This window comes from Channa argus, chromosome 8 (genome assembly GCF_033026475.1).
Source record: "Channa argus isolate prfri chromosome 8, Channa argus male v1.0, whole genome shotgun sequence".
In the NCBI taxonomy this organism is placed as follows: domain Eukaryota; kingdom Metazoa; phylum Chordata; class Actinopteri; order Anabantiformes; family Channidae; genus Channa; species Channa argus.
In genome coordinates, this window is record NC_090204.1 from 25,568,100 (window position 1) to 25,592,109 (window position 24,010).

At 42.1% G+C, this 24,010-nt stretch overlaps 2 protein-coding genes across 3 annotated transcripts; one reads left to right on the plus strand and one right to left on the minus strand.

Annotated features, from left to right (window-relative positions):
- The first annotated feature begins 1,959 nt into the window (after positions 1 to 1,959).
- On the plus strand, positions 1,960 to 22,004 carry LOC137131976 (solute carrier family 22 member 23). 2 transcript variants are annotated; one of them, XM_067513921.1, is made up of 10 exons: positions 1,960 to 3,770; positions 5,189 to 5,292; positions 9,503 to 9,657; positions 15,064 to 15,250; positions 15,470 to 15,597; positions 16,657 to 16,759; positions 16,984 to 17,210; positions 18,197 to 18,229; positions 18,313 to 18,436; positions 20,134 to 22,004. In XM_067513921.1, exons 1-10 carry the CDS (start codon positions 3,342 to 3,344, stop codon positions 20,552 to 20,554), a joined length of 1,911 nt encoding a protein of 636 aa, XP_067370022.1. In that variant the 5' UTR covers positions 1,960 to 3,341; the 3' UTR covers positions 20,555 to 22,004. The 2 variants fall into 2 exon arrangements, with proteins under 2 accessions (XP_067370022.1, XP_067370023.1); XM_067513922.1 differs by lacking the exons at positions 1,960 to 3,770; positions 5,189 to 5,292 and adding an exon at positions 5,299 to 5,537.
- Positions 21,886 to 23,719, minus strand: psmg4 (proteasome (prosome, macropain) assembly chaperone 4). The gene is made up of 3 exons (XM_067513934.1): positions 23,452 to 23,719; positions 22,576 to 22,651; positions 21,886 to 22,245 (listed from the first exon to the last, which is right to left on the minus strand). The coding sequence occupies exons 1-3, from the start codon at positions 23,626 to 23,628 to the stop codon at positions 22,124 to 22,126; spliced, it is 375 nt and encodes a 124-aa protein (XP_067370035.1). The 5' UTR covers positions 23,629 to 23,719; the 3' UTR covers positions 21,886 to 22,123.
- Positions 23,720 to 24,010: the final 291 nt, after the last annotated feature.

Genomic DNA, 24,010 nt, shown 5'->3' on the forward strand with positions numbered 1-24,010 from the left:
CTTTGTCATGGATTTTCACCTGTTCAGGTGTGAGACAGAGAACGAGCCTTTGAGAGACATGACAAAGACAAGAGTCATTCACTGCCTGAGGGGGTTTGCAGCAAAAATGCAAAGAGGCCGAGACATGATATGAGGCAGCTTTTTAACACGGCTGCCCTGTGTATCCTCCATGTTTCTGTTTCTGCCACCAGCACTAAAACTGCAGACACACAGTTTAACTACTGTGTATAGAAGTGTTGGAGCTGTTGTGATGGGTCTTCTGACCTAAGACTGTATAGTGCAGGACGCTGGTTCTGTAGGCTGATTCAGATCAGGCTGACATGGATATGTCTCCTGAGGGTATGAAGGCAGAGCCAGGAGAGGGGAGGGAGGAGGGGGGAGGGGGGAGGTGAATGGAAGGGAGGGACCTTCACAGATGTGTCACATGACACCTGAACTAATGTGGGTCACTGCTCTCATGGAGGCAAACGATGCTACGCCACCTCTTCTCTGTGTACACAGGACTTCTTTCACTACAGGTCTGATAGTGGACGGTGGCGCTGCTTTTTTTTTTTATTCACTTTGAGACAATTATCATTAGAATTGCTTCACACACCAAATGTGTAGTGTCGCAGAAATTTGACTTGGTGATACGGTGCAGTGGAAAGGTAACTAAAGAGAAAAGAAACAAGTAAATAAAGTAGAACAAAAGCACACAGAGAAAGTTAAGTAGGACTGAAGCATGATCAGCAAACCTGACGGAGAGCAGGCGGGCCTCACTTATTCCGGCTTCCAGGAAGTTTAAATCCAAACTTTTTATTGATTTGGGGACATTTAGAAAATTCTTGGATGCCTACTTCCTCACACAACTCATTTCCTTTTACACCATTTTTGTGCCTTGTTTCTACAGTTCATTGATGTTACACAGTGTTTTAAGGCCTGATGCAGCAGTTTAGACTTATATGTGTTTTATCTGACATCTGTTCATTTACATTTATTTAACTACACTATAACAATCATTTTACAGAGACTTGAAGCTTGAGTATGAGAATCAATATTGGATACAGCATTCATGTTGCGGTTTTTTGCATTTTCAAATGTATTTTTATGAGCATGTTATCTATTTTTGACATTTTGTTGCACAACAACAAAGCTGACATGAACTTTTTGTGACTGTCGAGTGTCTGCAAGTGGATTTTCAAATTAATAATCATCCAGAACTGTTCAAAACCTAGTTTCAATGTTCAGTTTCTAGTTTCTATATTCGAGAGTGTGTGGGCTATAAATTCATGCACCACATAAATGTAGAGCTTGGGGGGCATCTGCTTCTTTTAGCCTAGCTTAGCATAAAGACTGGAAGCTGTCTGTGTGCAAAGCTAAAAAACACTCACACAGACCTGATACTTGTATTTACCTGATCAGATCTTGTATGCAGCTTGCTGCTGTTTCTCTTGTTACAAATATCCAGCAGGTGTCACTGAAACTCAACCCAACTCAAAAAATGGTTGAGCTTTAAATCAGAGTATGTCACTTGCAGAAATTGTCACATTTATAGTTTTGACGCGAGTATGAATTTAAAAAAAAGGTGCTGCTAAATGTTCCCTCAGCTTCCAGACTTTATAATACACCAGGCTAATAACATTGTCTCGATAACGATATCAAGTAATCATCCAACTCTGACAAAAGCAAGCATATTCAAAACGTTATATGCTTCCTCTTGTGTGTGGCAACTGATTGTCGCTGTCCACAATTGTTCAGTTAATTGAACTAGTAAATAAAGATGGGAAGGATTTATTGACAATTAACTTGGAACTTTTTCATGATTATTAAATTGTGTGGTGGGGATTGTTTTTCAGAGAGGCACCAAGAACATGTGAGGGAGCTCTGGTATGTGAGATAACGTGGGTGCGGTTGGCAGACAGTAACACACACATTCCTCCTCCATCTTAAATCTAAATAAGTCTCCGAGGAGGAAGAAGAGGAGTAGGGAGAGAAAGGAGGTGAGAGATGAGTGAGAACTGAATACAAATTGTCACCTCATTGCTACAGTGTCATCTGCACCCTGACTACCAGTTCCATGCCAGGCACACACACACACACACACACACACACACACTTCTCACAAGCTGCAAGCTTTCTCTAACTGAAAACTCAAGGTCACACAGACGCAGCTCTTAAAGACCCTTAAAGATCCGATCCCCTCTCACAGTGGGACCGTGTCATCCATTATGGTGACGGACCAATTTAAAGGAGACAAACTGCTGCCAGTGATCATCCAACGCCCCCTCGCGGTTGACAGGCAGCAAATCAGCCCCAAACCCTGACATCCTCCCATTGTCTCCTCAAACCAGTAACTAATGCTACCTATTTATACGTCGGTTATGAAAAAACGCCTATGACGCAAAACGGCCTCAGCGGGACGTTGAGCAAACGCATCATCACGAAGCATCCTCTCTCTCTCACTCACACACACACAAAAAACCCGGTCAGGATTATTCAGGATTCCCACTTGATCTTCACCCCTTAAATCATCTGGGATCGATGGGACGGTGAATGCCTGAGGGATTACAGCGCGCTGCGCATTCGTTGAGAGGACAGACGCTGCACAAAGAGCAGCATTGTTGCCTACAGATGCCCGTCAGTGGTGCAGTCACCCTTTGAAGGCTCTCCAATCGCAGAGCATAGCGCGACCGAGGGTGGGCGGGGTTTACCCCCCTCCTTCGTGTCTTCTCCAAGCCCCGTTTTGGCACCGTGTCCCATTGACTAGACGGCGACAAACCGAGCATCGCCTCTTCACTCAGTAGCCTCCAATTGGACCGGTGATGAGCCTGAGCTCGGACAATCGGGGATTGAGGAACTAGATGATGCACAACACCTGGAGGTCACGGTGTGGACAGGTACGAGACCTGTGGCGCTCCTGAATGAGGGAGCAGCAGACGTTTGGTGGATGCCGTTGTGGATGTAGTTCCATGCTCGACTTTGATCCAAGCAGCGGGCCTGGCCCTGTTCGGCTCTATATGGATGGACCCTGTGCGGCTCATGGAATATAAAGCCCGTGCTGGTGGTAAGAATGTCTGCCTGTCCGAGTCCAGACCTCTCCTCCTGACACAGCCTCTCCACTCGGACATCCACTGGCCGCTTCGAGCCCTCTCGCCATGAGGGCGACTGCTCGGTGATTCGGTGCCTCGTGCCCGCCTGCACGGACCGGAGCGCGCTATTTTTGGAAAGGACTTTTTGTTTGCCACATACAGGATTTGTCTGCGCTCTGGGATTCCTTTGTGTCAAAGGGCTTAGCGGCAGCAAAGCGGGGGCGCTGCTTCACCCGCTGTTGCGCCCAGCTGCTGTCTTTGTGGCCGGCCGTGATGGCAGCCGGCCGCCCGGAGGCTCAGGACCACCCGCCCGAAAACGGCTTCGGGTCGCTGGAGCCCCCAGCGCCGCGGCTGCTCCCGCACATCGACGGCTTCGTTCTGCCGTCTCTGGGGGGATTCGGGAAACACCAGAAGCAGCTCGTGGTCCTGACCTGGATGCCTGCGTTGTTCATCGGCTTTAGCCAGTTTTCGGATTATTTCCTATTAGCACAACCCAACGGCACGTGCGTGCAACCCTTCACGAACGACACTAATTGGACCGTGGCGTCCACGTTTGTCACCCCCACCGGAGGGACGCCCGCGCTACAACTCAAAGGCAACGGCACGGGGGAGGGACGGGGGGACGGGAACGGCATGCTGTGCGCCTGCAAGGAGTGGAAGCTGGAGCTGCAGACGGGACTCAGTCAGAATGTGGTTACCAAGGTAACGAGTAGCTCCGAACAGATCCGCTCTTAAAATAAAAAGTCTTTAGCATAATCGTCCTCACCTCCTCATGTTTTCATCATCATGTCAGGACAGAGTCGGATCCACGAACCGGCACAGCTGACCTCAGCTGATTGTCCAGCAGTGTGTGTTTCTGTGCCACAATAGTAACGTTTATGACATTTCTATATCACAATATGACATAAAGCACCAAACTTAATCACTAGTGAATAACTGAAGTGAAGCAGTGTCATTTGTAATCACAGGAAGTGTATTTAACCGTCCAGAATTCCAGGGGGTCTGAAAGCAGATTTACTGCTTTGTAAGACTTTATTTAGGAACGTTCTGCACTGCATCACTGCCACAGTAAGTCAAGTCAAGTGGCTTTTATTTAAAGGCTCCTGTGTGAGTTCTGGGCAGGGCCCTGTATCAAAATCCAGCTTGAACACCTTTATTGACACTGAACCCCCAACAGCCGTTTCCCCTCCCCAGCTGTGCAGTGCCGTTCCAAGCCCGGTAGAAAATTGGAGAGGGCTGCGTCTGGAAGGAGCGTAAAAACTGTGCCAAATCAACATGCGGACAGTGATCCGCTGTGGCGACCCTGAACTCACGGGATAAAAATAAATAAATAAATAAATAAAGTGCCTATTTGATGAGTAGTCTTACATCTGGACCTGAGTGGTGGTCTTCTAGCAGAGACAATCTACAGACACTGCACAGAGAACAGGGAGGCAGTTTAACTTTGGATGTCTATGTGCTCACAGTTCCATGTCACTGAAAATCAATGAGTTCAATAATCATCCAGCTCAGGCTCTGTGAGTGTGTGTGTGTGCTAATCGTCCTTCCATAATAAGCCCATACCGACTGTGTTTCACCACCTCTGGCCGTTTTACAATCAGCTCTAACCAATGATCATCTCCTTCAGCTCTCACCTCTCTGCTCAGCTGGAGACTAAGCAGGGACGTCTGTAAATCACTGTTAAACACCAACACTGTTTTCACACACTGCTGAGTTGCACTGCTGGGCTCTTGCAGACACTCCCGGGGTTGTGTGCTTATACAGAGCACGACTCATCCTTGGCTGAGATTCAGATGCTGAAACTGTGTGCACTGACCCATGTGCTTAGAGGGAAGAGTCGAAAACCATCGATTTCTCTTTTCATAGATACACTGCCACATTTCCACACATGCTTGCATTTTCTCTCTTCTTTTTAAGATGTACACTTGAATATTTCAGAAGCATTCGCTGGATGTGTGCACACTCATCTGCCTTCATGAATTATCGGCAGGAAGTCACAGAGCGAGCAGAGTTTGACCGACTTCTGGTGAAAGATGCCACATTACACGTGGCCAGCTGCTGAGGCCTTTTCTAAAGAATGCTGCCTAACATTCGTCTGTTTGTTTTTGTCTCTGTTTCAGTGGAAGCTGGTGTGTGACTCTGCCTGGAAGGTGCACACTGCCAAGTTCTCTTTGCTGGTGGGCTCCATATTTGGCTACCTGGTGATGGGTGTCATGGCTGACTGGTACACCGCCTTCTTCATTTCTCTTTTGTGCCTTTCTACAATGTGTTAGTTAGCCGTGAAGGATCGTTCTGCTTAACACAGCTTGGACCTTAGATTTGTAGGTTTGAGCAGGTTATGATCGTGTCCTACTCACCAAACCATCAGATGAAATGTGGGAACAACAACGCTGCTACAAAGAAATCCAGAAAAAACAGGAGAAAACCAAAGCTCAGGTTAACCAAACATCTGTGGAAGAGAAAACAAAGGTAAACAGATGTGAATGTTCACTACAGATGACCAGAACCACAAATCTGAAATTTGCATCAAGTCCTGTACTATGTTTGATCTTAGAGGCTTGACTCAGACAAACATTCACAGGATCACATGTTCAGAATAGACCAAGTTCTCAAGCGTGGACCATCAGAATGACCGAAGTATAGTTTGGAATCATGAGAGAACGTCCACGTGACCTGCTGTACATATAAAATTAGCTGAGACAGAGGGGTGGATGAATAAGCCTCTAACTGAAAGTGGATGGATAAGAATGAGATTTAGTTAGTTTAGTAGTTATTTAGGTTGAGGCAATTAAGGGAGGCTAAAATTGGTCTTTTTTACTTGTGTACAATGTGCTGGACCTATTCAACACTACCCTGAACTTTCAGTACCAGCATTGGACAAATCTGAAAACAAAGTGTAACAATGATCATGTCTCTGTGACAGATAAGTTCTAGCCATAGCCGTGGTAAGAGAAGGCAGTCTTTGTGCTGACTTTAATGTGCAGTTTAAAGGAGGGGATACTTTGGAGTTACTGCTCCCAGGTCAGATCGGTGTCTATGTTGGGCAGGGCCACTAACCAGCATCACACTTTTATCTAAAAAAGAGCAGCAGGAGTTATTTGACGTTGCAAACAGAGAATTTAAGGATTTGGTAGCCCCAAAGCCTCACTGCAGGACTGATCCTTCATCACCAGAAACACTGAATCAGTACCCACCCATGTTTCAGCCACACTGACAGGTCCTGGTGAGTCTTTCTTTTTGATTTCTGACTCATCTGTGCATTAAAATGTTGCTAAACCAGTGGTGGAGTGTGCCTGGGTTTTCTCTGTGACCCTACTTAACACCAGCGAATTAAAGGATGGGTTTACAGTTTTTCTAGTCCACCTGAAACTATAGTTAGATCCCAAGTGAGGACTGGAAGAGGTCTGACCTGCTATATTTATTCCTCTGATTCACAAAGGCCACACAGCAATTACTTATTAAAGCCTTTTCAATGGCACTGATGTCTTCAGTAATCTATTGTAATGTGTAACTAAAGCTTATTAAATAAGTATAACTTTAGTCATTTTCTAAAGTTATTGTACAACCCTAATTCCAAAAAAGTTGGGACTATGTTTTATATTATTTACTATAAAACGTAAATAAAAACAGAATGCAATGATTTGCAAATCTCATCAACCCATACTGTATTCACAATAAAACATAAACAACATATGAGATGTTGAAACATTTTACAATTTTATTGAAAATATTAGCACATTTAGAATTTGATGGCAACAACAAATCTCTCTTCAACCCTCTTCCATCAAAAAAGTTGGAACAGGGTGATGTTTACCATTGTGTATCATCCCCTTTTCTTTTAACAACTGTCTGTAAATGTCTGGAAAGTGAGGAGACCAGTTGCTGGAGTTTTAGCAGTGGAATGTTGTTCCATTCTTGTCTGATGCAGGATACTAGCTGCTCAACAGTCGTGGGCCTTTGTTGCTGCATATTTGTTTGTTTTATGATGCACCAAATGTTTTGTATTGTTGAAAGCTTTGGACTGCAGATAGGCCAGTTCAGCACCCAGACTCTTCTCCTGTGAAGCCATGCTGTTGTGATGGATGCAGTATGTAGTTTAGCATTGTCTTGCTGAAATATGAAAGGCCTTCCCTTAAATAAACATTTTCTGGATGCAGCATATGTGGCTGTAAAACCTCTATGTACTTTTCAGCATTGATGGAGCCTTTCCAGATGTGTAAGCTGCCCACAGCATAGGCACTATTGACCCCCATACCATCAGAGATGCACTGAACTGTCCACTGATTTTAGCTGGATGGTCCCTCTCCTGTTTAGTCTGCAGGACACAGTGTCCATTGTTTCCAAACAGTATTTAAACTTTTGCATCATCTGACCACAGAACAGTTTTCCATTTTGCATCAGACCATTTTAAATGAGCTTTGGGCCACGGCAAATCATGTTCACAGACAGTGATTTCTGGAAGTGTTCCTGAGCCAATGCAGTGATGTCCAGAAGAGAATCAGGCCCGTTTTTAATGCAGTGCTGCCTGAGGACTCAAAGATCACATGCATCCAGTTTTGACCTTCGTTCTTGTCCCTTGTGAGATTCCTCCTGATTCTCTGTATCTTTTCATGATATTATAAACTGTAGATGGTGGGATCTTCAAACATTTTTATGAAGTTGTTCCACAATATTTATATGCAGTTTGTTGCAGGTTCGTGAACCTTTGTCCATCTTTACATTCGAGAGGCTTTGCCTCTCTTAAATGCTCCTTTGTTGCTAATTAGTTGTCAAATGTTCCTCCATTTGTTTTACTTGTTTTTTTCCAGCATTTTGTTGCCCCTCTTACAATGTTTTGGAGATGTGTTGCTGCCATCAAATTCAAAATTAGCTAATATTTTCCATGAAATGTCATGGATGACATGTCATGTGTCATGTAAAATGTCTCAGTTTCAACATCTGATATGTTGTTTCTGTTCCATTGTGAATAAAATATGGGTTGATGACATTTGCAAATCATTGCATTCTGTTTTTATTTACATTTTACACATCGTCCCAACCGACGTTTTGGGAATTTGTGTTGTATTTTTAACAACCAAGTCCAAAAGACTCAACAATGAACAGTCTCAACTTATGTTTAGTGTCTGTAAATTTGCACTGTGGAAAAAGCTTTATTTCATTGAATTCATTTTAACATATATTTGCAATATGTATATATGCTCAATGACTGTTGACAAAAGTCAGTTGTTGTTGAGTCAGACACACTGGCCTGATCCATTGGGTGACATTGTTCCTCATTCCAAATAATTACTCGAGGCTTCTTTCCACAGTTGCTCCTGATTTCCATTATCACATCTCTGCTGTGTTTTTTGGACAATAATGGAGGCAGTGGGGAGTAGGGGGAGTAAAAAGATTTAGAAAATGGCCAAAGCTTGAGCTGGAAGGAAAGTAAGAACAAGAGGCCATAAACACTGAAGCTTTGGAAGAATTTTTTTTAAAAATGTGACTAATCTTGAAGGTTACTGTCTATTAAATGTTTTAATACACGCTTGCTATGATGAAGGACTTTTTGGCCATGACCAGTTATAATGGAAACATCTTTTGTAAGGATCTTTAAGGGTTACAGCCAAAAACAGAAGCTTTAGTCCTGCATAACCAGTAACCAGTGATAGTGTGCGCTTGTTCCATCAGGATTGGGAGCAGGGATATTGACTGGATCACGGTCCATCTGCAGACCAGGTCACACATTTGGTTGCTTTCTCTTGCGAGTTTTCCCACAGCAACAAACTGGGACAAACCTGGACCATCTGCTGATAAAGCTGTGCTAGTTGTGTCACTTATTTTAGTACCAGAAGGTGAACAAAAGAGAAATGGTAAAGGAGCAGGCAGCACATGTTGATCTTACAGAAGCAGGTGGGAGCTCTGGCGAGTCAGTCGAAATTATCTGGGGATCATAAATGTCTGTTCTACATTTGATTCCAATGCATCGGATCTATGTTGATATATTTCAGTGTAGGCAGACACATCAGCATCCACGGAGCCTGAAAGTCAACAGGTATCACTCCTTCCAGAGACTGTCTCGGTTGGTCTTGGTAATGCACAGACGCCGTTGTCTCCTGTTATTTCTTTAGTAGAAAGCAGCTCCAGAGACTCTTTTGTGACTGGGTTATTAGAAGCTGTGATTCCCTTCATTTAATTGTTCTCATGTCTGCAGCATTCAAACTGCCTGAACTGCCTCGTGGGAAAAAAGTGCTTGCATTGTGTTTGGGATCAGTAACCATGGCAACAGAGTAAAGAAATGTGCAGGCCTCAGGTCTGACCTTACCCACTGGCCTACTGAACCCCCTCTTTCGCTCTGCTGCACATCAAGAGCTTCTTTTCTCCGGTCGTAACAGTTTCTAAACCCTTTGCTGGGCTTTTCTCTCTTTCTTTCTCTGTCCTTTTCTGTTTGTAAGGTTTGGCCGACACCCGGTGTTGATTCTCTCCGTGATTCTCATGCTCGTGTTTGGTCTGAGCGTCGCCTTCTCTGTAAACGTCACCATGTTCAGCACCTTGCGCTTCTTTGAGGGTTTCTGCTTGGCGGGCCTCGCTCTCTCCCTCTACGTGCTCAGTAAGTACTCGTTCCCACCATTTCCGCTCCGTCCTTAATTCTGCTTATTTATTCCAGTGTCTGAGAAGAAACAGGAGGCTATTTACATGGGAGATTTATTCTCTCACAAAATCTTAAAGTGAAAGTGTTTGCAAGAATAATTCCTGCACTCTAAACCCTCACATCTTAATTTTGATTACAGTTTTTACTGTCAGAACTCATATACAGTATACATAGGTGCTGCATCGCCTGCCGTAACACACGTTAGTATTGCCGCAATGTTGGACAGGGCAAGTCTTGCCTGTAAACAAATACATACGACTCAAATATAAATGTAAACAAGTAAATGTTTGTATCTTTTGATAGTCGGGCTGCTACAAACTCAGGAGATGTGTGTGTATCAATGTGGGTTTGCATGAAGTGAATTTGTTGTCTTGTCATATTGCCTCAAAAGTTGTTCTGAATTCATGGCTTTTGAGTTATAAGTTGAATAAATAAATGTAGAAAAATTAAGTCAAATAATTTAAAGTTAGCCCGATAGTAGACTTCCCAGCATACATTGTTTAAGAGCTTCAGAGTTATTTTTTTATACCTTGAAACATGATAAAGGTTATTGTTGAATTCAGTCCCTATCCCCCCCCACAGTCTTGTCTTTGCACTGATTTTGGTACAAAAGGCTTCTTCGTGTTAAAGGAGGAACCTACTCTTTTTTGTTTGTTTGTTTCAGGTCGATTCACCTCAGAATGTCTGGTTTTGATTTTCCGACCATTTTACAGTTTATAAGCATGGGCTGACACAGGTCTTTGAATGAGTATCTGTGTCTGTGTGTCTTTGTCTTTATCAGCAGGGGTTCTTTATAAATCCAACAGAAGCCCAAGTGCTTTTCCAAAAACCGAAATGGACGCCCTGAGCAGTCTGCTGAGGGACCCCTTAGAGAGCTGAGTTTACAGAGGCAAAGGAAACAAAAGTGATGTTTTGTCTTTGAGGAAGATGAAGACGATGACACTGTATATGAAGAGGGGCAGAAATGACAAACTGGCTTCTACCACCAAAAGGATAAAAAGTGCAGTGAAACAATAGGAGTTAGTGTTTATGCCAAGTAGAAATGCTGTCAAAGCTTGTGGTGTTAGAGTTCCCAGCCTATAGGCTCCAATAACCATGACCAAGATACAAAGAAAGACCTTCAGCTGATTTTATGAAAGAATTATTTGGCAGAAATTTCCAAAATGTGACTCGGACTCACTGAACATCGCTAGCAGCAGCACAGATTTTTACTTATTAAAGTCTTTGAGGCTCTTCTGACCAATCAGAACATATCAACAGTTTTCTAACTTATTTATTTAGTTTAGATTGAAAAACACCTGAGTATTACCTGGTGTAGGGTAAAAAGTGAAGCAGATGTGTAGCAGAGTAGACAGTCTAAAGTCATGTTAGCAGCCCTGTGATGCTGTGTTTAAGTGCTTTGAGTTAAATGCTAAAACATTCATTTAAACTAATTTGGGCACATTGGAGACTTGATAAAAATTAAAAATTCTGTCTCACAGGTACATATGTGGCCTTACTGTAAGTCCAGCACGTTTCCTCCTCTGCTCCAGTACCTGCTGCCAAGGTTGGCTACTTCACATGACACACCCTCGCCTTCTCTAGTTACTGCAGCCTGTTCGTCAAACCTGTAACGGGTCCAGTTCCTGTTCAGAGGAGGGTGGGATGTGTGAGAGTGCATGTGCTGTGTTGCATTTGTGGTGTGTGGATGCACAAAGTAGGAGGAGTCATCGGCTGGTATCCACAAAAAGAGTGAAGTCACTCTGTGACATTACAAACATTATAAATTACAAACTGAAACTACACGCAGAGCAGACTCTGAAGTGACATTTGTCTCTACTCATTTCACCTTTTACTTTACTCTTCAAAGATACACATCTTCTACCCTATAGGACACAAACCGTGCAGCCGATCCCCATTTTCTTAGTTTGCTTCATTGGATTTCTAATGAAAAATCACTACCAGGCTAAAGTACAGACTTTCAGCTTTAATTTGAAGATTTTCACATCCATTTTGGGTGAAAGCTGGACTTGCTCACTTGCTTGCGTGAGCATTTCATGTCAGATTCTCCTGACATCTGTTTTAACAGCACAAACCTGTATGAATTCTACTCTGATTACTATCACGAGTGTGTTCACAGGATTTTGTCAGTGTCACTGGTACTTAGGGCTGTGCACAGACACTTTGTGGCCCCTCCCTCACTTGAACAATTACTTCAAAAAAATAAGGATGAAAACAAAATAGCGCATTTATAGACATGTGTTCACACTCATGAATTCACAGACACAGTGGTTTTTAATATTCACTGTTTGTACTGTTTCTGCAGATGTTCAAATTTCATTGCTTGGTGGCCCTGTCCTGTTATGTTGAGGATCATCAGCCTGCGACATTGTGCTGAATTTGGGGAAGTGGGTATAAACAGGCTTGGATGTTTGCAGCCCTCATGGATGTTAACACCCTCACATTACAGATTACATGAGCATTTTAACAACAGAGTCAGTGCTTCATTTAAAATGGAACGTGCTGGACTACGTAGAAAACAAGCCACTGTCCTGAAACTGTTACTGTAGGGTGAGCGTCTGTTACACTGCTGAGGGTTAAATAAGCAGCAGCAGCAGGGAGCACACATGTAACACATGTCTACTGCATCATGGATGGTTGTATATTAAGTTTACATGTGTACATGCGCTGTGGTCCCACTGATCCATCTGTATCATGGCTATCGTGCTACAGAAATATACTCCTCCTGCCTTTTCTCTCCCTCTTTTGATCCTGTCATTGTCAGTGTAGCACATTTCTATTTCCAAACCCAGCAGCTCTCTTTCCATTTCCACCATCTGCTTCACTCCACTCCCCTCTGCCCCATTCATCCCGTTCTCTCTCTTTCTCCCTCCATTTTATTACTACCAGCACTCATAGCCTCACTTATTATATGTTCTCGAGTCTCATTTGAAATCTCTCATCGTTCGGGTATCTGCCTGCAAGCTTCAGTTTGTTCTGCTAATGTAAATGTGTGTGTGTGTTGGGATGTTATTATTATTTTGTAATTTAGCACCTACCTCAGGGCTGTCCTGTGGGAGCTTCCCACCGCTCCTGCTTTTCTTTTCATTTGAAGACAGAGTACGCAGTGTAATCGTGCATTCATCACAGTCTTAGGTCCATTCCACTCTGGAAAATTCTATTTTTATCTACTATGTTTCTTGGAGAGAAGGTATTTAAAGGCACATCTCTAGGCTGGCAAAGTGGCAGCTGTAGTCAGCTTGGAGTTTGTTTCAATGCAGACGCCGTTTTACTGTGAACATAAAGCAAAACCTTCTCATTAGACCTTAAACTATTCGTGCAGCTTCCCCGTCTCTCTCTGCCATAAGCTCAATGTGTAGCTAACATAGCTATAAACTCTAGAGCTGTGAAGAGGTGTGACAGGGATGTCTTGTTGTCAGCTGTGTCCTGGAAAAACTATGACAGCTTCTGATGCAGCTGCAGGCTTGGACATAAGTCAAAGCTATGGTAGGTTTCCACTACAGGAACGAACTGAACCAGGCTGTGTCAACATTAAAACGACGATAGATGATTCTCCCCCAACTGAACAACCTCTTCACATCAACATGTTACATTGTGGAGGAGTTTTCAACAAGTTACAGTTAAACACGACCCCACAGAAAATGATCACTCACCTCTTTCGTCCTGCTTTTACCTGGACTGATTTGACCTGGTCCAGCAGACGGTATCTATTTGAAGAGAAGAAAAACCCCAACACTGGTCACAGTGATGATAAACCATGGCTTCCCCAAGTTGACAAACATCTGTCTCTGCAGGTTATGCAATTCAAGACTTGGGATGTTACCTTTAAAGACATGAATTAAGACTTGAAAGCAATAATCAGGGTCAGAACCAGATAGCACAAGAAGAACCATTCTGCCACTCAGCTGGAACAATATGTCCCTGCTAGTGTGTGTGTGTGTCTCTAATCAATACTATTGATGTGGAGGACAGGGTAACACAGAGACAACAGACAGACAGACAGGGGACAGCAGAGTTCTTCACTACATGTGTTTGTTCTCAGTGTAGCAGCTTTTCATTGCAGATTCCAGTTTAATCTGTGTCGAAGACTCGTTACAGATCAAACTGCCCACAGAGTCTAAAGCAGACAAACCAGGCTGAACAACTTGTTGTGCTGTTATTAAAATGTAATAATCAAGCGGAAATGGTTGAAATTCTCTAACTGGTTGGTAAGAGAAGCCTCGTTCTTTTGAGTCTGCATCACAGGACGTGTGGACAGCACCACTTAATGTTAATGTGTGTTTCCATTAAACTGATTTGAATGTGACCTCACAGCTTCCTGTGCACACATGCAGCACATATTGGGGAGCTCAGTCGTTTCTTGAGTCATGCTTCTTTCTGTGAATCTAAATATGCAGCTAAATGCTCATCTTTGTTTACTAGCTAGTTGGTAACTTTGTCTTCCTGCTGTTTGGTACTGGACAGACATGGGTTCATTAGAACTGAAAACCACAACAAAACGAAAACAATGACTTGCTCAGTAGAGTAACAGCGGGGTGGTGATAAGAGACCAGAAATTACACTTTTCACCTTAGACCCATTACTTATTCATTGTCTTTAAAGCCTGTTTCCAGTGAGAGACACCTGCAGGCGGGTGAAGGATTATGGGTCAGTGTAACTGGAGCTGGTTTTTGAAGACGTTACCTCTAAAGTACTTCCTGCCTTTTCCTGCCTCTTTATCATTTTTCTTTCTCTATTGTTCGTCTGTGTCCCCTCCCCTAGTTCCTGGTGAACTCAGAGACTTTTTCATGGGATTTAGAGGAAAAACTAATTGGTATTCTGCCCAACTCACCCTACTTTCTTCTCTTGTCAGTCTTCCCTCTGCCCCCCTCTTTCTCTTCTTCTCCACAATAACAAGCTACAGGACAGGTTAGGGAGCCCCCCAAGTCACCCGCCTCCCTCCTCAGCTACTGACAATGGTCACCTTCAAAAAGACCTTGCCATATGGGCCGGGCCATCTGGACGCTAGCATGTTACAGGCAGTATGGGAGGGGACAGCAGCCGAGCTGGGGGGGGGATTAAGTACCATTACAGTGTGGAAGTAGGTTCCATCCTAAGCTCATAAAAAGGTCTTTGGTCAAACTAGTGCTCTCTCAGGGGAAGAATCGCTAATAGGAGGCCTCAATAATTCAGAGAGGATATTTAATACTCCACGCTTAAACAAACACACACATCACACTCTTTACAGGCTATTAAGGCCCCAGTTTAAGATTGTACCCCCACACACAGATCTTATAAATAATTGAGTCTCCTCTGATGCACCAACACTGCAAGAACCTGTATTTTCTGTGAAGCTCAACACTCCTCCTGGTCTCTTTATTTCAGGGATTGAGCTTTGTTTGCCAGGCTGGCGCTTCTCCATGACCATGGTGGCCAGTTTTCTGATGGTGGGTGGGCAGCTGCTCATGCCAGGGGTGGCCGCTCTGTGCCGTAACTGGCCAGACCGGGATGACTGGCAAGTCCTGCAGATAGTCATAATCAGCCCGTTCGTTGTGATGCTGCCCTACATCTGGTAAGTCCCCCCCTCTGAGGAAATCCACAGCGGGGAGGGGGGCAGATCCTTCTCGCACTGAGCCAGGCAACGGCTTGTACACAGAGCATTACTCTGAGGGCACTCTGCTCCCCAAACAATGCTGTCTTTCTCCTGTTGTTTTCTTGATTTTCTATTTTTTCACAATTTACTCTGTTCTCATCTGCTTTGCTTTGTTCTCTCCAACTTTATTCTCTGCAGGATTTTTCCTGAGTCGTTGCGCTGGTTGCTGGCCACCCAGCAATACAGGCGGTCCAAAGCCATGATGCTGCACATTGCAAAGAAAAACCAGGTTGACATGGCAACGGAGCCCAATGGAGTTCTGACAGGTGAGGATCATTTCAGCAAGGACAATAAGAGCAACGAATGATCCAAAATCCCTTTTGCTGCCACTTTTCTGTTGCACCTCCTTTTTTCAATCCATCATCTATGTTTTATTGCAGCTGCTTCTGAGTGTTTAATGAAATGAACATGCAATGACCACAGACAAGACACTGACCTGCGCACGCACACACACACAGATGTTTGAGTCTTCAAGCAGCATCTCCTGCTCACATGATGAAATTCAATTGCAATCTAATAAAACACGCATTCCTTCACAAAGTTGATTAGGAAATCCTAACTAGAAGGTCATTAAACTGGAAAAAATATTACATTTTAAAGATTTCTCATCTAATTAACACATCAAAAATGATCATACTTGCCTAGAGCTCAAGGTGATGTCAAGCTGCAAAAACTGACTAATCAGGCAAAAATTGTTGAACTTCTCTGATTGAATGTCTCTGAAAAGTAAGTGTGCTCAGTAGTGAAAAAAGCTGAAAATAATATACATTTCAAGAAAAACAAACCTTTAAGTATAAATTGTGGGATTAAAATAAGACTTTCTGTAAGTATGCTAGTCAAATTATTGTCCTGAAAGTTGATCCAATGACTTCAGGTGTCACATCTACTTAAACTGTTTAGTCTGTGTTATTACATATGTGATATACTTTAACTATTCAAATTTTTTGTTTTTTACAAACTCCTATGATTATTTTCCTCCAGTCTTGGAATTAATTTCACAGAACATTTATCTAGACTTGTTAGTACTGTACTTAAAAGTCAAGAAGATCTGGAAAAATGGAGGTGTTCTACTACTTGTGACCAGTAGTGCATGTTGAGCCACTGTGCAGTCAGTCCTTTGCTCTGCCTTGGGGTTTGATCTGTCGCTCTTGCCTCTCCAAGGGGTCGAGCAGGCAGATGGATGATAAGTGTGGGCAGAGCCATGTCCTGTATCTAAAGGTCCCCAGCACATTAGCTTCTCAGTGCTACAGGTCCCCTAGTGGCTGGTCTCTCAATAGCCTCTGAAAGGAAAGGTCTCAAGGTGTGCGTTTCATGTTTCCTACCAGAGCTGGAACAGGAGCTGCACAAGAAACCCCAGAGGACCTGCATTGTCAAGATGATGAGCACCAGGAACCTGTGGAAAAACATTGTGGTGCTGTGTGTCAACTCGTAAGTGTGTTGCATTTGTGGTTGTGCTTGTACACTTCCTTTGCTAATCCCAGCAAACATCCGTAGTATTAAGTGAGAGAGAGCATGAATTACACGTGAGTTCGTCCCCCACAGAGAAATGAAGACGTGTGAGTGTGACCATCACTCGGTCCGGGGCAGACACGTCTCAGGTACCGCCTCCCTTTTCCCCATCTCTTACTGTCTCTCTGTGTGTCTTTCTGCAGTCTCACAGGTTATGGGATCCACCACTGCTTCGCCCGGAGCATGATGGACCCGGAGGCCCAGCCCACCACCATGTGCCACGCCGATTATTACACCATGGCTGGCATTGCCGTGGCAACCTGCCTGGCACTTTGCCCTGCAGTTGGGTTGATGGGACGCCGCGGGGGGCTGCTCACCTTCATGATCATAACAGCCCTGGCATCACTATTGCAGCTGGGTTTACTCAACTGTGAGTAACCACACAGAGAAAAATACACAGGGGGGTTAAATGAGCGTTTGTGCGCATTTTTGATTTGTGCATAAAAACTGTGGGCAAACTTCAGTCAACCTTCTAACACTTGGCTAAGGTGAAGAAGCTGGTGGATCAATAGAAGCAAAATACAAAAATCAAAAGTTCAAAAGCAAATCATGATGACATTAAACATGAAACTGGTAACAGGAGTAAGAAAGTACTCTACTGCAATTGGGAGTACAACTTCTAATTCTTTACTCAAGCTGAAGTACAAAGTACACACTCTAAAATGTACTCCAACAAGGAATCATGCATTTTGAACAATATTAATAACATATGTGGAGTCCAGATTAGCTTGACAAACTTTAGGAGAAACATTTTCTACTCAGTACTGACTCTGTTAGGTTGTTAATCAACCTAACAGAGGTTTGTATGTTGTTGCTGCCTTGTTTAAAACGGGAAATCTTGCTTTAGTTTGAACTTGATGGCTACATACTGTGGGCCATGTAGCATTAAGCAGCAGTGTGGGTGTTGTTGTTTGCGATGAGGCCTGTTAGTCCCAGAGTTGTTCCATGACATTAGAAGATGAATTCACATAAGATGAGGCTTTTATTTTAACTAGTGCACTTTACTAAAGAAAATCTCTACTTGGACAAAACACCAGAGTGAACTGAACAGTATTGTTCTTGATCTTTGCTCAATTGGCATGTTGAAGAATATTTTAAACTTTCCAGACCTGCCCAGCATAGTTACAATCCTTAAAATACAATTGGACAAGTTGAAATGCAATCCTGTGTCAGTGAAACAGCATTCCCGTTCTGACCTTCATCTGCAGTATGTAGCCATTATTTCAGTGTTCAGTTTTCTCATGATGGCTCTCCGACTCTGCTTGTTTGGAGTGTGCTGCTGCCCTTTGTGCTGACTAATGATGAGCTCTATTTCCTCTTGTCCTCCCCCCTGTGCTGCTCTCTAATGGATTCCAGTGATTGGGAAGTACAGCCTTCGCCACGACACAGGTACGGGGACAGTATGTGTTGTGTTGTTGTGTGTCGTTGTGTGTCATTGACGTGCTTACACTTCCTTCATCTTTGTCGACCAGTTCTACGAGACACCCTGAACAGGAAATTCTCGGTGGCCTTCTCCATCATCGGCATGTTCTCCTCTCATGCTGTCAGCACACTCAGCATTTTCTTCTGTGCTGAAATTACCCCCACTGTCATCAGGTGAGCTTGGACCATCAGAAATACACAGTACTTTACATGTGTACAGACACTAACTGATGATGCACAGCAGACGATTTCTAGCCCCCTGCAGCTTCAACCACCCACAGGAAACTTTGTTCACATTGTGCAAATTTACTAGAGAATTTAAATTCTACAGGGTTAACTTTAATGCATTACACCAGTGCCCTGCAATGGAACCAAAACGGCATTAAATGTTTATGTTTATATAAACATTTAATATAAATTATTTATAATATTTATATAAATATTTAATATTTGTTTATATAAACAAATATAACGAACATTTGGAGAGACAGTGATCGTGGACCCACAGAACATCTCAGTTACGTAGTATTCCTACTAATTCTGGGAAATTATGAAAATTATGTCAGTGCAAAAGTTTCCATCTCCATTGATAAATTAAGTAGATTATATTTCTGATGAAGGAGCATTTGCACTAACTTAATATTATTAAATATTATTTTGATCTTTGTTTTAGGCTTATTGTAATTAAAGCTAAGGGGAGCCAAACATTGACACACACAATTAAATTCACAAAGAAAATAAAGAAGCCTGCATCTTTTGTCCTGTTGGTACACAACAGTACATTTGATTTACGAGTGCAAACATGCAATGCTGTGACAATGACTTAGGCTGGATATTTTTCCAAACCTCCTGACACTGGATGTGAAGGCAGCTTTGTCCGACCACTTTCATGTTCTGAAACCAAAAAAACAATTGCACTGACATCTTTTTTTATTTGTTATGAAACTATTTGTGTCATTTTTATGTAAATAAGTGCATAACTACAAATGACAAGTATACCCATCCTCACTGGCAGGTTCATGCTTCATGTTTTCAGACTAAACACATTAGACTTATAGTGTGATTGCACAGAACATTGAGCTCTGAGTCACCATAGTATGGCATTTGGTATAAAGTAACGTTTGCTTACTGGCTCTATTGGTTGGTGAGCTATTTCCTGACAAGTGAGTAGAAAGGACGATTCAGTAAATACTGTAGTATTGATTATTATTATTATTATATATATATATATATATATATATATATATATATATATATATATATATATATATATATATATATATATATATATATATATATATATATATATATATATATATATATATATTATAGAACGGTGGTAGTCGTTACAGAGTGTTGGGCTAAGGCACCGAAGACAAAAGTATTTATTTTCTCTACATGTTGTTCCAGAGAAAAGGGGGGTAAAAGTCAATCCTTCCACACTGTCTCTCTCTCTCTGTTCAGTTGTAATGTAAGGAGCTGGGTGAACAATGGCAGAGACATTAAGGGAGAAGTTAAAAAGCAGCATTGTCTCTCTCTCCTTTGCACATTTTGATCAATCATCTGATTTATTTTTAGTTTCCGAAAGTTATAAAAAGTGCGGGATGTAGCTGGACGTAGTTATACGGCACCTGTCGTACAGATAAATGCAATTTAAAGTGCTTTACAGATGATTGAAAGTTGATAAAAAGGTGTACTAAGCAAAGACAATACAAGAAAAAGAGTCAAAACAGTAAAAAATAAACTGTTAAAATAACCAATTAACAGACTGTAACATTAATAATAATAATAATAGAAAAGGTGACAACAAGGCTACATGTAAAAGGCCAATAACACATACCTATCTGCTGTTTCTCTCTCTCTCTGTGCAGAGGTGGGGGGCTGGGTCTGGTACTGGCTAGTGCCGGCTTTGGCATGCTCACTGCCCCCATCATGGAGCTCCACAATCAGAAGGGCTACTTTCTGCATCACGTCATCTTCGCCTGCTGCACCCTACTGTGCATCATCTGCCTGCTGCTGCTGCCTGAGCCACGGGGCCAACCCCTGCCAGAGAGCCTGGCTGATGGAGAGACCTTTACACGTCAGACCCTGCTCCATCCGGGAGAGCAGCACCTCCTACTGTCCAAGACCGACAGGGACTACTCCCGCGTCCACGACACGCCGTTACATCTCACTATGACTGGGGGTGCTACAGTGGCAGCAGCCACCGCTCTGGCAGCGGTACCTGCTTCATACGCACTGGCAACTGGTGGGGAGGTCATAGGAAACCCTGCCATAGCCAATGGCGTGTGAGCATCACAGTAAATGCTCCAACATTAACCTCACTGAACAGTCAATGAACTTGTACTTCGTCACCAGATGAATGCTTGGTTGAGATGCCGACGACAGTGATTTTTGTGTAGTTGGTAGTGATTATGATTCATTCAGGAGTTGCCAAAAATAATGTACTGGACTAATTTTATCTGAAGTCCGTGTGTGTTTAATAATATGAAAGACTTCAGTTGTGTTAGGGATTTTCTTGCACTGGCGTCCGCTCTGTTGTAAGCGATTTACGTACAGGTACAAGAAGCAGACGCAAGCAAGCAAAGAGAAATGGTCCAGTAGAGTAGCTGTCAACAGTGCGTGCTCTGTGAGTTTTCTGTTCATAGCTTTGACTCCATGAAAGAGGATGTCACTGCAACTTATACTCCTTTATATTTTGCACTAAATGTCAGACACACAATCAAGTGTTTGTGATGTACAGCCAACACATTGGAGATCCAGGGCCTGGCTAAACCACTACCACTCCTTATTTTTTGCATGAAAGGACACAGATTGTGTTTTTCCTTTTTTATTTGTGGTCCTTTTACTCAAAGTCCAATGTGGCACTTTATCCTCAGAGGTGATGTGGGTATATGATGGTTGTCTGATGTGACAAACAGCCGGAGACCTTGGCAGATTGTGTTAAACATATGTGAGAGCTGATGGACATCGGTGTCGTAGTGTATGTCTTATGATGCATCTCAGCATGTAAACAGCTTTATCATGAGGGCTCTGTTATTTTACCAAAACAGAGAATGTAACTTAAGAAAAAAATAGTATTCATTTTGTCAGGCTGCCAAGGCCAAGTTTGTTGCTTTAAATACCTCCTTACTTAGCAAACATTTCCACTCCAACTCAGCCCTTGTCCTCTGTACTGTGGTGATGTTGTAATCCTCCACCTGGGATATGCACCTCTAGCCAGAAAGCACAATATTTTACAGCTTTTTGAAATTAACATTTGTGAAGAATAGAATAGAGCATCATAGTGTGCATAGACCTGGTGTAGTTGTGATTAGTGTACATTTAAACACTTTACTACGTAAGTATCACTTAGGAGTGCATAACAGCTCTGTGTTCATGTGCCATAATTCATAATATACGGATCAGCAACCTTTTTTTTAGGATAAAAGCACACTGAATTGATAAATCATCCCATAAACCATTTTGTCCAAATAAACCTGAACCCACACATTCAAACATCCTCAATTTTGACATTATTTGTAGTACTCAGCACGTATTTGGAGCAGTCTGTCTGGTTTGGTAGTTTGTATGTTTTTAACTGTTAAACACTAGAAGAAAAAACAAAAGAACTCAACCACTAATGCTGTTTTCTAAGTTTTATTTTTTTAATATGATGCATTTGTACAAAAAGCCATAGGCCTACATGTTTTGATAATAAACCACTTAATTTATTACGTCAATAAAAGAACACGTGATGTGATGTTTTGTGGCTATTGTGTTATTGAGTGTAGTCTGGACGAGTGTGTTCAGAACAAGAACAGCAGGAGAAGGAGCTACCTGTTAGTTGTTCTACTTCTTCAAAAGAAGTTCAGTTAATGATCAAAAATGTTCAGGATGAAGCTCCAGCTCCTTTTTGATTCTGTCCTCCACCAGAAGACTGAGGTTGGAGTCTGTCATTGGAAGACTGTAACTCACAAATACTTGCTTTTTGGTTTTCTTTGCTGCAGAACATACAGAAACAGGAGAGCCAAGATCATTTTTTCTCTGTATGTTTTAAATAAAGCAAAGCTTGGTTAAAACATATATGTGCTGTATTAAATATTTAAAAAAAAACTAAAATAACCTACAATCTCTCTGAAATACAATGAAATTAATACAAATAATTCAAGACAAAGCTGTAACAAATAAAATAAAAGACTTTTCTGTCAACAGACCATTTAACACAGGCCAAATCTAAAACACAGCAAGTACTGATGACTGAAAAGATCTCAGCTTTTTGACTGTCTTTTGCTCTTTGGGAGAAATACTGAAATACTGAAGTTACACATTACCTAATCTCTGTGCCAAGGAATTTGGAGCAGTGTTGGATGGATCCCCAATGACTAAAGTAGATAGCGGCATGGAATCCTGCAGACAGGGAAATACATAATTGAGGAAATATCATTTTAAATTTAAATCATTTAAATCAATCATCAAGATGCATTTATTTGGTGGAGTTGTCAAATATCATCACACTGTGGGAAAAAAATCATTTATTACTGTAAAAGACAAAGAAAATGCTCATCATGTCCAACATGTTTAGATTTAAAAAAATGTTTACTGAACTTTGAACAAAGGTAAATAATACATATATCTTTTTATTGTTTATTTATGTGGTGGAAAGTAACTAAGTACTGTACTTTTTGAAATATTTCTAGTTTACTTGAGTATTTCTATGTTCTGCTACTTCATAACTGGACACTGCAAGTATACGTTTTGTCTCTGCTAATGTTGCTATTTTCAGCTACTTCAAATTACAATTATCCAAACATAGGACCATTAAAACAGTATAAATTCTCTAAAATCAGTTCTTTACAATGAATACTTTTACAACTGCTACTATAAGTAGTTTTTGTGCCAATGCTTTTGTATGGTATTATTATTATTTCTTTGCTATTTTACCAAAAACATCTTCCACCACTGATTATTTTTGGAAGCATCCTCACTTTCCTTAGAGTCTCCATGGACACACTGTCCATCTAACAACATAATTCTGTATTTACTGCAGCCATCTGTCTTGGGGCCATAGGTCGGAACCTAACGGAGCCCAGATAGAACTGAATATTCTGATTTTTAATACAATTACAAGGGCATTAAAATGATTGGCCCCACGGGACCAAAAACTCCAGGACCACACTCTCTAGGCCGTTTAAGTGTCTCCTACTTACAAATCTGCTGCTCATTGACACTGCCAGGTTGGACAGAACTGGGCTCGAACCGACCCACAGGAAGAACCCGCCGCTGAGCTTCATTACGTGGAAATGTATGACCTGCTCCAAAATCTTTTCGGAGAAGTTGTGGACCGAGATGGCGTCAAACGCTGCTCCATTTTGTGTTTGGGTCATTTTTGTTTGATTTCTTTCCAACTACCAGCAGAAACTCGTGTTAGCTGCAAACAGAAACGGTAACTTCCTGAAATCCGCAGCCCAAAGCAATCGATCACCGCTGCTGGTCTACGCAGAACCGGCGAAACGGATTGGTAACAAAGAAAGAAATAAAGTAAATTTAACGACGTTTCTAAAAATACATTTAAATAGAAAAATGATAAAATATTGTTTGCTATAACTCACTAAAAAAAACAAATGCAGGTTGACATGAAAAGGCCACTGTGTTTATCTACTACTGCAGTAATGTTGGATTTATACAAGGCCGAAGCCCAAAATGTCCCTGAAACGGGGACAAAAATAACCAGAACGACTGCAGAGAAAGACATAAAATGGCTACAGA

Excerpts from the sequence above, each read along its gene's own strand:
- LOC137131976 (XM_067513921.1), top strand. The coding sequence starts at position 3,342 with ATGGCAGCCGGCCGCCCGGAGGCTCAGGACCACCCGCCCGAAAACGGC. Across the intron at positions 18,230-18,312 it reads CAGCCTTCGCCACGACACAG|TTCTACGAGACACCCTGAAC; the intron begins GTACGGGGACAG and ends TTTGTCGACCAG. Across the intron at positions 18,437-20,133 it reads ATTACCCCCACTGTCATCAG|AGGTGGGGGGCTGGGTCTGG; the intron begins GTGAGCTTGGAC and ends CTCTCTGTGCAG.
- psmg4 (XM_067513934.1), bottom strand. The coding sequence starts at position 23,628 with ATGACCCAAACACAAAATGGAGCAGCGTTTGACGCCATCTCGGTCCAC. Across the intron at positions 22,652-23,451 it reads TGTCAATGAGCAGCAGATTT|GATTCCATGCCGCTATCTAC; the intron begins GTAAGTAGGAGA and ends CCCTGTCTGCAG. Across the intron at positions 22,246-22,575 it reads TTCCTTGGCACAGAGATTAG|CAAAGAAAACCAAAAAGCAA; the intron begins GTAATGTGTAAC and ends TATGTTCTGCAG.